This window comes from Mesitornis unicolor, unplaced genomic scaffold (assembly GCF_000695765.1).
Source record: "Mesitornis unicolor isolate BGI_N332 unplaced genomic scaffold, ASM69576v1 scaffold21729, whole genome shotgun sequence".
Taxonomy (NCBI): Eukaryota; Metazoa; Chordata; class Aves; order Mesitornithiformes; family Mesitornithidae; genus Mesitornis; species Mesitornis unicolor.
Window position 1 is genome coordinate 8,040 of NW_010208258.1, and position 11,366 is coordinate 19,405.

Sequence of the window (11,366 nt, forward strand, 5' to 3'; positions counted from 1 at the left end):
GGGCCTGCAGCAGCTCCACTTCCTGAAGGGCAGTTAGGAGAGAAGGAGGGGTCAGAGCAAATAGGGCGTTAGGGCTACAAGAGCCAGGCTTGAGGATGTTTTGGGACATATCCTCGATGTATCGCTTAGCTTCATCTCCTGGCTCTTCAGAGCTGCTGAGCCACTCTTTGCCACTTCTGTTTGGCAGCAGGTACTCCTGAGTTTTGACTCCACACTCCTTGGCTTTCCTGTGAAAACGAGGGCCAGTTTATTTTGTAAAATAATTCTCCTTCTGCCTCCTTGGGAAGGGAAAACACCAGCCTAAAAAGCCCCAGCTGTTGCAGTAGAGACAGCCTGTTCCTCCTTACTGCTGCTTCTGTTCTTGCCAGAAGTGGAACAGCCTGAGCCCTGCAGGGCTCAAGGGAAGCTCCCATCACAGAGCTTATCCTGCTGTCCTATGGCAAGGCTGGAGAGTCTGTGGCTGTGGGCAAGGGAGAGGATGGGGAGTTTTTGGGGGTGCTGTTCTTGATAGGAGTGCGTCTCCTGCCTCTCCCCCAAGAGCCTCTCTCCCTCCTGACTGCTGCTGGGCATCGCTGCATCCTCTTCTGAGCTCCCACTGACAAGTGGCATCACTCTGCATGTTCGTGTCTTTGTTTAAACTGCAGTGCAACATTAAAAAAACCCAAGAAAGTGGCATATTTCCATGTGGAGCGTGTGATTTCTCCCACCAAAGGGATCTGGGCTGCCTGTGCAGGCTGCGATGGGAGCTGGGAGGGGGCAGCGCCTGTGAATGAGGGTGCTGGGCAAGGACGGGGAGGGTCATGCACCCTGTAAATGCCCCTTGGGCTCCCTGCTCTGGACCAAGGTCATTTCCCCAGCTGAGGAGAGGCAGCTGGAGCTGTGTGTCTCGCTCAGGACAAACTCCATGCCCAGTTAAACACCGGGGATGACCAAGGCTCATTGCTCCAGGCTCCGCTCTCCACGTAGCAGCGCGTGACCGCGCTGAGGAAGCCACCCTTGCCCCAGGTCTGCTTTATGACAAGCTAACGAGGAAAGCAGCACAAAGCCCAGGCTCTTGTCAGTCCATTATGGGCTGCCCCAGAGCAGCTGTGGGTCCTGTCCCTGCCACTCTGAAACGTTTCCACCTCCTACCAGAGGGAGTGGGCACAAACGGCTGAAAAACCGGCTTGGGCAAAGTCCAGCCTGGCAATGCACCTGGCGTCTTGGGGTGTATTTAATTTTTTTTTGAGTAGTAGGACACTGTTTGCATTCAGCCTCCCACTTTTGTAGGCTTTGGGTCAAAAAGCAGCACCCACCCAGCTGGGTTGGGGCTGCTGCCTCTGAGCTGCTCTGCTCTGGGTCCTCCCTCCCTCCCTCCCGTTCAGTTTGCAGTTCACCCTGCACACTTTTGTTTCTGTGGTTTGCTGCTCACAAAACAACAGGCTCTCCCCTAAAAATACCAGACTGCTGCCTTCAAAGGTGCTCGGCCCGGGTGTGCGCGTACCTGCCAGTGTCTGAGCTGAGCCGTGGTGTGTGGGGCAGGTGAGCTGCGAGGGTTGAGGTGTTCTGGGGGTGTGATGAGCTTTATCCTGTTCTCAGCTATGTCAGAGCTCTGCTGCTGCTCCCTGGAGTTGGCAGAGATTGGGGAAGACATCCAGGCTCTGCACTTGCAATGGGGTCAGCATCCTAAGGAGCAAGCACAGGCAGGCACCAGGGCAGCAAATGGGGACTGGTTGTAAACCCACATGGTTCATGGCACCACCCCAAGCCGCTGCTGTAGCTTCGTTATTTCCCCATTACCACCTCAGCCCTGTAACCAACACCAGAAACCCCAAAGTCCAACCTGGTCCGACTGCAGGATCTGGCAGCACCGTGGGATCAGTAGGTGGCCATTACACAGCATTGCACTGCCTGTTTTGAGTGCAGAGATCAAACTCTGTGACCATCCCTGTCCTCAGCCTCTGCAGGGTCACAGCTTGTGCAAGCCACAGCAGCGGTCGGGGTGAGCACGACTGAAGCACTGATTTCCCAGTTCAGCCTGGGACTGGTCTTAGATGTGGTTGGTGTCACTTGCAGGAGGTGACTTGGGTGGCAGCTGAGAGAGGACAGGGTTAAGACAGAGATAAGGCAGCACAGGAACCCCAGAGGAAGCTGGGGGAGATTTTTGAGGTGAAGGAGCCTCATTTCACCATTCAAGCAGGTGAAGGGAAAAGGCAAACAGTCCTGGGGGAACGGGGCTGTAACTGCAGCTCTGAACCCTGCGACGGGTGAATGCCCAGGGCTGTGTTTGTGAATGGCGCCCGATCCCAGCGCTACCCCTGGACTTCAGCCCTTGCGGCCAGCGGAACAGAAGGTGTTTCTCCCGATGGCCTTGTCCTCTGCAAACACCCACCTGCCGCTGACCTTCTCCGTGCTGAGCTGAACCAGAAACACCCTTTTGCTTCCAAAAAGCAGTTTCCTCTGAAATAAACCATGCCAGGGCAGGACAGCTCTGGTCCGACCAGCTGCAGAAGTGGTTTAACGTGAATCCCCACTGCAGTCCGAGTTACCAGAGACCACGGCAGGGAAACACCGAGCACCGTTATGGACGTTGGGAACCAAACCCTACAAACACATCCTTGCCTTGACCCCCAGCAGAGCGGGGAGGGCCGTGCTGGAGGTGGCAGGCGGTGAAGGTCCCTTTGCCTCTCCACGCCCGTGTCGGGTCACCGGGAGAAGCCGTTTCGGTGCTGCCCCCCGCCGGAGCCGCGGCTGCCGGCACAGCCCAGAGCTCCACCCGCCTGGCCATGGCTCCCTCACTGCTGGGCCGCTTCTTATGTCCTCTAAAAACAAAACCTTGAAGGCGTACAGGCTCTGCAGAGGGGTTTCCATAAGGTAAAAGTTTCCCCTGGTCTTTTTTTCTAACAGCAGCTCTTGGCTTAGCTTTTGTTAATGAATATTGCAGCTCAGAGCACTTGGGAAATAGCCCGGACTGCTGTGGAAAGAGCAATGAAACAGCAAAACCCCAACAAGGGAAACAGAGGTACGGGGTATTTAACATCACCGCTTACTTTGAGGAGAAGCTGCAGCTCCTCTGTTACTGCTAAGGTCCAGGCTGTAAAGAATTAGGGTCAGTCCACCCGCTTTCTACACTGCATTGAAATAAATCAGTTGGCAGTTCAGGGTGTGGATGGAGAAGATGAATTTCTTTAATGCTCAAAGCCTCACACATCCATTCCCAGCAGTTACTGATCACCCTCAACCCAAACCCCAGGACCTGCAGGCACTGGGGTGCCTTGGGCTGTGCTGTCCGTCGGATCCTACTGAAGTCACTGAACCAAAGAGCAGCGCTTTTGCAGCGCAGTGGGAGTCTCTGGAGAGGCTCCTGGCAAAACCAAGCCCAGTACAAGTCAAACAATGTCTTCAGGTAAAGAAAGGTGCTGAGTCAGGCTCCCAAAAGGAAGTACCTGCACGAAAAGAGCGTGTTTACATGTGTGCGGTCGGGTAAAGGGCTCTCGTGTTTGTAAGATCTCCACTTGGGCAACCAACTCCTTCTGTCAGATCACTCAGCAGAGCACTCAACACCAATGCTCAAACCACTACAGCAACAGCCAAGACAGCAAACACAACCTTCAGCAGATTCAGAAACCCATGGATCCATTCCACATGCAGCTGTGGGCAAGGAAACCCATGACCCAATAATCAACTCACTCTCAAAAGCGGGAGAGATGCTAACACAGGACTGACAGCGGAGATCGACTGTGGGATCATGGTTTTAAATGTCAAGTTTTCAAATATTTCCAGGGATTGCAATGATCTTGCAGCAGGAGTTTTGAAGCAGGTTAGGAAACTGTGTTCTGGGGCAGGGAACGAGCTCCTGCACTGAGCAGTGATCAGACCCAAAGCCTCCAGAAACAGCCTTGCCCCGGGGATTCAACGTGCCCAGGAGAAGTGGAAGCAAATCTGCGTGTCACAGCCTCTCGGTGACACCGCCTGCCTGAAGGAGGACAAACCCTTCCAGGAAAAGCACTGGAGAAACGTAGAGAGGAAGGGTAGGCACAGGGCAGGAAAACACAGCCCAGACTCGCAGGAGGAACGAGCAGCACAGCTTAGGAGCAGGTGGGGACAGCGGAGACGGCAGTGACGTGTGCCCAAGGTTGGCCAAGCTGCTGCTCCAGCCATTGCTCCATTCCCCTGGGGCCCCAACCAGCCGACTCGAGGGCTCCAGACACAAAACCATCTCCTCTGGAGACCTTTCCAGCATTTACCTGTCCATGGCTTTAAAATCCTGCCAGGAAATGCAGCTCTCACAGCCGCAGTGGACAAAGGGACATCGGCCAGGATGAACTCGGTTCTTGCTTAAAATGGGGACAGAGCAGGCAGAGGAACACACACAGGACTCAGCTTTGGGCTCGGTCTTCTGCCTGTCTGCATGGGCTGGACAAGAATCACGAGTCCTTAACAGACCAAATGTAAGGAGAAAATGAGGGGTTAGTGGAAATCCTTCGCACCATCCACACTTACCTCACTGGGAGACTCGGTCCTGTGCACCAGGGGAATCAAAACCCACCCACGAGCTCTGCAGGCCATCATTGGATGAGTTTTTGTAGCAAAATTAGGAAATGCAGAACTGGTCCTTCAAGGCACAGGGTCAGAGCCTGCACCAGCCTCGCTCCCCAGGCAGATCCTGCCCTGCCATCGGGGACAGCCACTGCTCCAGAGCAATTCTTGCATTTTCCAGTGACAGGAAACACCAGGATTTCTACACCACAGGGCACGAGCTGGAAATCCTCCCCTCCAGGCTCAGTTTCCCAGAGCTCAGCTGCAGCATCGCCCCTCAGGGAAGGTCCAGGTTTCCCTGCATACAAACAGGCACTTCCCTGGGGGCTCCTTTCTTTGCATCCACCCTCCCTGTGCCCCACGCCCCAGCTCCTCCGAACAATTTACCCCAGGTACAGGCAAGTGCTGCCAAATGGATGACAACATCTTTGTCCATGTGCTGCTGGGGCCCAGCAACCCCCTGTGCAAACCCCCAGGCTCCCTCTGCTGAGGGGTGCTCTCCCCGAGTGGAAAAGGAATGGAAAGGACACAGCACAGGTAAAGAGCAACATCTTCTGCTTTATAAAAAAGACCAAATCAGACATTTCAGGGAAGGGAGTGCAAAAGAATCCCGTAAGACACCACAGGTGCACCAGCTTCAGGGACCGTCGAGTGGACAGTCTTCCTCTAGGTGAGTTTTTGGGGGGTTTTTTGGGGGTTTGGGGGGTTTTTTTGCAAGCTTAATCCGTACACATTCACTCTTCAGACACAGACTAAACATACAAAATGTCCTATTGCATCTGCAATAGCAATCGCAGCTCTTTGCAAGTCCATCCTCACCCCTCAGCAGCCCACGGAGCTCCGTGTCAGCGCGACCCACGCCGGCGCCTCAGTGCACAGGTTGAAGTAAACTCGTCCAAAGACGTCCGTCCAAATCCACCCAGAAGCAGGAAGCCATTAGGGTCTGTTGGTCCATGTGGCATTCGGAAGGAGGTGACCAAACGCTGCTCCTCCGGGAGCCGCGGGCTGGCCTTGCTTCACCTCTTATTGCATGAGCTGGGTTCTTCACAAACCGACAGCTTTAAAAACAAAGCAGGGAGGGGAAGCCACATCCAAGTCGCAGTCTCTGCCCTTTATTTTCAAAAATCTCTCTCCATCAGCGTCCCAAGGCGTGGTCTCAGCGATGTCCATGGTTTACAAAAGCGAGCTCTGAAACGTGAGCACTTTACACAAACAGGCTCTAGCAGGGACTTGAACTGTGCATTGCAAAGGGCTTTGGTTGGTTAAAGAAAGCTCAGGTGAGGAGTTAAATCCTTTCCCCCATGCACAGCCTTGAGGAGTAATCACAGGCTACGAAATAAAGGCACATTTCAGTTCAGTTAAGGCACAAACACATGGTCCACGCTGAAGCATGGGGCCTATTTGGGTTTCCCTCTCCCCAAAAAGCAGTGGGTGCATTTCTTCCACGGCTGGTAAATTCAACGACACGTTTTCTGTTCGCGTCCAAGGGCACCCGAATGTATAAACACGTCCCATGGCTCCACGTGTTTACCTTGCGATAAAACAACCGAGTGGCAGCAGCAGGGGTAAGACACAGCTTCCTCCTGTGCAGCCCTCAAGGTCGCCTGGCGCCGTGCCCTGGGGACAGCGACGCCACATCTCCTGCTTCTGCCCGGCTGCGAGAGGAGCAACGGGAAGGAGAAGGCACCGAGTGGCCACAGGGGAAGGCAGGACCAAGCAGTTCCTCACAGGCGCTCTCAGGGAAGGCTTCCTGCTCAAAGCAAGCCACTTTTGAGGGAGTTTCTAGCAGAACAGTCAAACAGCTCGAGTCTTCATTATAACAACCTAAAAATGAACTGACTGTTTCCCTCACCTGCCATAACCCGGGTTCAAGGCTTGCCCCAGCAGTCAGCGTGACGGGGAAATGCAGAGGGCTTGGCAGAGGAGCGAGAAGAGCCGACTGGCACGCAAGCCACAGGTCAGCGGTGCAACTGGTCATGCCTGCAGGTCACATCAGACTGGCAGTGACTGCGCAGCTGATCCCCACGGGCTGCTCTGGAGAGGAGAGTGGGGCAGCTGCCCAGGCATCCCAGCCCCTGCCATTGGCACCACATCATGAGACACACCAAGAGGCCAAAAATGAAACGAACCACACTACCTGAACCTTCTTGTAAGGCAGCAGGAGATGACACCGTTAAAGGGCAGCAGGAAGGCGGCAGATCTGGCTACCGCAAACACCATGGATAGAGCACTTACATCTTAGGGACCAACACAGCCACTTTAAATAGAGATTTGGGTCCCCAGAGAGCAAGTGCTTGGCCTTCACCTCAGCATTGGCACAAACACAGAGACACCATCCAATTACTCCCTATCCAAGTTAACTTATGCAGTGCCAGAAAGCAAGAACTCAACACCAGGCCCTCAAAAAGCAGGGATAGGGCTGGGCCTTTAGGTTGCTGAAGCTAAACATGAAGCATGGAAATCACAGAGACACAAGTTATCTGATAATTCCTTGTCCATCATCTCCTCCCTGGGCACACATTCCACCTCCCAAGTTCATTAGCTCCACAGTTCACTTCCTTGATGTTCTATATTGTCCAAACAACCAGAAGAAAAAATCCAGTGAAATGCAGACAGCAGGAGAAATTTGGCTTCAACAAAGGATCAGGGTAGACTGGGAAAAAAAAACAACTGTGGCCTAGCACACTCCATACTGAAAGAGGAGAAATCTGATCGCAGCAAAGCCCTGAAACACCTGCCTGCTGCTTGGGTCCTTTTCCTTAGCAATACACCTGAAGCAGAGGAGCCCCAGATGAGTCAGTCTCTGTGTCTTGGAAAGAGGAATCTCTGCTTGTTGGAGAGCCTTGGAGAGGAAAGAGAAGAGATGTGACATTAGACAACGTGAACGACAGCAGCCTGGCAGTTAGGCAAGCCACTGCCACAAAAGGCTTTGTGTATCATGAGGGAGGAGAAAGCCACACAAAGCTCACAGGCAGGGAACAACCCTGCCCGTATTGAAGCCATCTATTACGCAGGAGAAAACTTGTCTTTTAGCCCTGGGCTGCTCTTTGGAGCGGAGCATGCGTGCCACGAGGATCAGAGCTCAGGGGACAGCCCGTCACCCTCCTCTGCTTCCCTTTTGCACAGTTCCTTTTGTTCCCAGTATAACCCAGCTGTGACCTCAGCTGGTCACACCCCAGATACAGCCCCAAACTCTGTCAGGGTACTCAAGGACTGAAAGCTCTTGGGCCAGGTTCAGAGAGCGCTCCATACTTGGGTTCTGCTCTTTTTCAGAAGGACCCACCAACCCTGGCAGTCTCTGACCTCCTTTCACTCCCAAACCAGACCCCCTACGCTACCCTAAGGGGTGTCAGCTCGGCCTTGCAGATGGTGTTACAAAATATGGGGAGCTGAAGGCATTCCCCTCGCTCCTGTGATGCCACTGCAGCTCACACCCCCGGCCAGATACGTTACCTGTGCTGCTGTGCCGCCTCATATTCCTGGCTATCACATCTGCTGGTGTTTCTTCTGATATTTGCACGGCCAAATCTGGAATGAAAACCAAAAGGGCCTGAGATTAAGGGAAGGACCGGCAGCTGTGACTCAAAGGTAAAAATCCCTGTCAGGGAAGCACAGGGCTCTCCAGGAGGCACCACCCTCGGGTAACAGGAGAGGTAGAGGCTGATTCTTCAGATTGCTGCCACCATTGTCTTGGTAATCTGAGCTTTATAGTCCCTAAATACCAGGAAGCAACAGCAGCCTCACTGCTAAGCCAGGAAGCACAACAGCCACCCGGTTTCCTCCGTTACTTCTGGATGTCTCTTTGCCCCCCATAATCATCTTTTCAAGGTTTTTCTACAACAAACTCTCTTATAGCCTGTTCTGGAGGTGCGACTTCAGGCTGCTCCAGACATGGAGGAGAGCATCCCTGAGAGCCATGGGGCGCTTCGGCTGTGGCAACAGCCCTCCCCTCCACTTTGCAGGGATATTTACTGTGCAGAGGTCGTCTCAGCTCCTAGGAGGCTCTGTCTCGATAGTCAAAGGGTGGCATTAGCAAAGAGGGCTGGGAGAACATGAGGGAGAGGGAGCCAGCTTAGTAACTGGACATCCTCTGGCACAAGCCAGCTCATCTGGTCATACCAGTTAAGTTTGACTCACGGTCTTTCTGCCTAGCTTAGAGGTGAAGAGGAAAGCCAGGGTCATTGCAGCAGCAGCTGAATAAACCCTCATATTGCTCAGCACAAACTTCACTGGCAGTGAAAGACAGTACCAAGAAAGCCACAAGGCAGTGACTGGTGAGAAGCAGAGGTCTCTGGTAATATATAAGGACCTCCATGAAACAAAAAATTAAGCTCAGCCTGAAGACAGACATCAGCTTTCAACCCTGCTCCATTGCTTTGACAAAATACCCCCCTCGTGTCGAAGCAGTAATACCAAGGAACCCCCACGTACCGTCTTGGCTGATGACCGTGGACTCCAGCATGGTTTCGTTGCCACTGTCTGGTGCGTTGCCTCTGCTGGACTTCTCCTCGTGGCTCTGGCTGGCCGGGTTAGAAATATGGGGCCGGACCCTGCTTTTGCGGGTGCTGATGCGTATGATGCCCCGGACCAGCCTGCATTCAGCATCCTGCTCGTCCAGGTTGTAGTCCTGAGTTATGCTATTGATGAGGTCCGAGATCTTGTTGGTCTTCTCCAGGAAGACGGTGTCTGACGTGCACTTGGCCAGCTCATCGATCTGGTGGACGCTGAAGAGCTCCGTCAGTTTCTTGAAGATCAGGATGTCGAGATCTCTGCTGGACATGGAGCCGTTCAGCTCGCTGATGTCCAGGTCTGACTCATGGAAGGAGTAATACTCCTCCGAACTGCGGTGGCTGCTGGGGAGCGGTGGCTTCTCTATGCTGTTCCTGAAGGGCTTCTCTGGCAGCAGCTCTTTGCAGCACGAATCCGATTCCAGGTGGTGGCTGGGGCTCCTGTTTTGATAGACAGGAATGCCCTTCAGTTTCACGTCGGGGTAACTGAAACTGCTGCCCATGCTGGACTTCTTGATCTGGTTCCCATTCTTCTCCGTGGGAGAGACGTTGGCGGGGCTGTTTGGCAGTCGCCCGTTATAATCTCCGTTCTTCCCGTCATCAGTGGAGGTCTCGGTGGGCCCAGAATAGGGGATACAGACACTGCAGTCCTGAAAGCAGCCCCCACAGGTCATAATACAACAGAAAACAGCCTTGTACGTGCTCCAGGCCTGAGACAGAGAGGAGCAGCAAAACCTCTGGTTTGGGGGAGCCTCTGCTGTGCCAGAAATAAAGGTAATTGTTTCTGCCTCTCTCCCATTAGAGTCTTTGAGGTCAGCTTTGCGCCCTCTCTTATCCCGCATCTGCTGGGCTCTGGTGCGGCTCTGCTTGATTTCAGGTGTGGAGCCACTGAACACCTCCAAACTGACATCGGTCTCCTTGGATGGTCTGGTCCGCAGGGGCACGGCCTCCTGGCAGGACTGGTTCAGCTGGCGGTGGCTGTTCAGGTCGTGGGGGAGTCCTGTTCTCCGGCCCAGCATGGCTCACCGCTCAGGCACCTGGAGAACGAGAAGGTCTCAAGTCAAGCATTTGTCACTGGTCTCACCTCAGCGAGCTGTTGATCAACACAGAAGGAACCAAGATTCAAATGCAGAGCTCAAATGCAAATTTTCAACTATTTACAGAAATATTTTGTACGAGGACTCCTGCTGTCGCAGTCAGAGGGAATCCAGGCTGCACTTCAGCGTTCTCTGACTACTCCAGCTTTGCTGCTGGAATGTTTTAAAAGGACTATTTAAGATAACAAAATCCCTGTAACCTTCAGAAGAGGTTTCCTCAACGAACCTGGAAGACAAGTCAGGCTCCAGAGCTGTAGCTCCAGAGCAATAAAGGAGCAGCACAGCCACAGGTGGAGCCAGCTGAGGGCTCCAAAGGGAAAGTATCTTCTTTTAAACAACTTCCCCTTTGTCTTGCGTTCCTTAGGATTAAGCTGGGCCCTGACAGCACTTATCCCTTTCAAAACACACCATGCCCAGGAGGAGATGACAAGCAATCAATCATTCTGCAAGCTGCCAATTCAGCCTCCAGATTATTCGATGCTATTTAAATGTAGAGGATTTAGCAACGACAGCGCTCCTGACACTGATGGGCTTTGCCAGTCATGCTGAGGCCGTGTCATGTTAAAGGCTTTCCTATGAAAAGCGACGTCTTCATCTGGATTAAAGAAAAGATCTTGGTCTCAAATCACGCCTCACGGGAGCAAAACCTTTACAAAGCCCTACTACAGAAATCCTATAGCAGAAAATCTAACTGTTTTTCTCATTGCCACTGCACTAACACAGCTGCCCCAGGTCTGCACACAGGAGTAAAGTGTTTGTACACTTGTTTGCTCAAGTGTTTGTGGTGAATGGAGCTAAATCCAGTTGTGACCAGTCACAAGCAGTGTTCCCCAGTGCTCTGTTTTGGGGCCAGTCCTGTTTCACATCTTTATCAATGATCTGGATGAGGGGATTGAGTGCTCCCTCAGCAAGTTTGCAGATGACACTGAGTTGGGAGGGAGTGTTGATCTGCTGAGGGTAGGAAGGCTCTGCAGGGGGACCTGCAAGGGCTGAATCCATGGGCTGAGGCCAATTGGATGAGCTTCAACAAGGCCAAGTGCCGGGTCCTGCACTTGGGTCACAATAACCCCATGGACACTACAGGCTTGGGGATGAGTGGCTGGAAAGGACCTGGGTGTGGACAGAAGGATGACCATGAGCCAGCAATGTGCCCTTGAGCCAAGAAAGCCAATGGCATCCTGGGGTGGATGAGAAGGGGTGGTTAACAGGTCAAGAGAAGTTCTCCTTCCCCTCTGCTCTGCCC

General features: G+C 53.2%; 1 protein-coding gene across 1 annotated transcript; it reads right to left on the bottom strand.

Moving 5' to 3' along the window:
- Positions 1 to 7,110: 7,110 nt before the first annotated feature.
- KDF1 (keratinocyte differentiation factor 1) lies at positions 7,111 to 10,045 on the bottom strand. The gene is made up of 3 exons (XM_010192442.1): positions 8,950 to 10,045; positions 7,972 to 8,046; positions 7,111 to 7,360 (listed from the first exon to the last, which is right to left on the bottom strand). The coding sequence occupies exons 1-3, from the start codon at positions 10,043 to 10,045 to the stop codon at positions 7,278 to 7,280; spliced, it is 1,254 nt and encodes a 417-aa protein (XP_010190744.1). The 3' UTR covers positions 7,111 to 7,277.
- Positions 10,046 to 11,366: the final 1,321 nt, after the last annotated feature.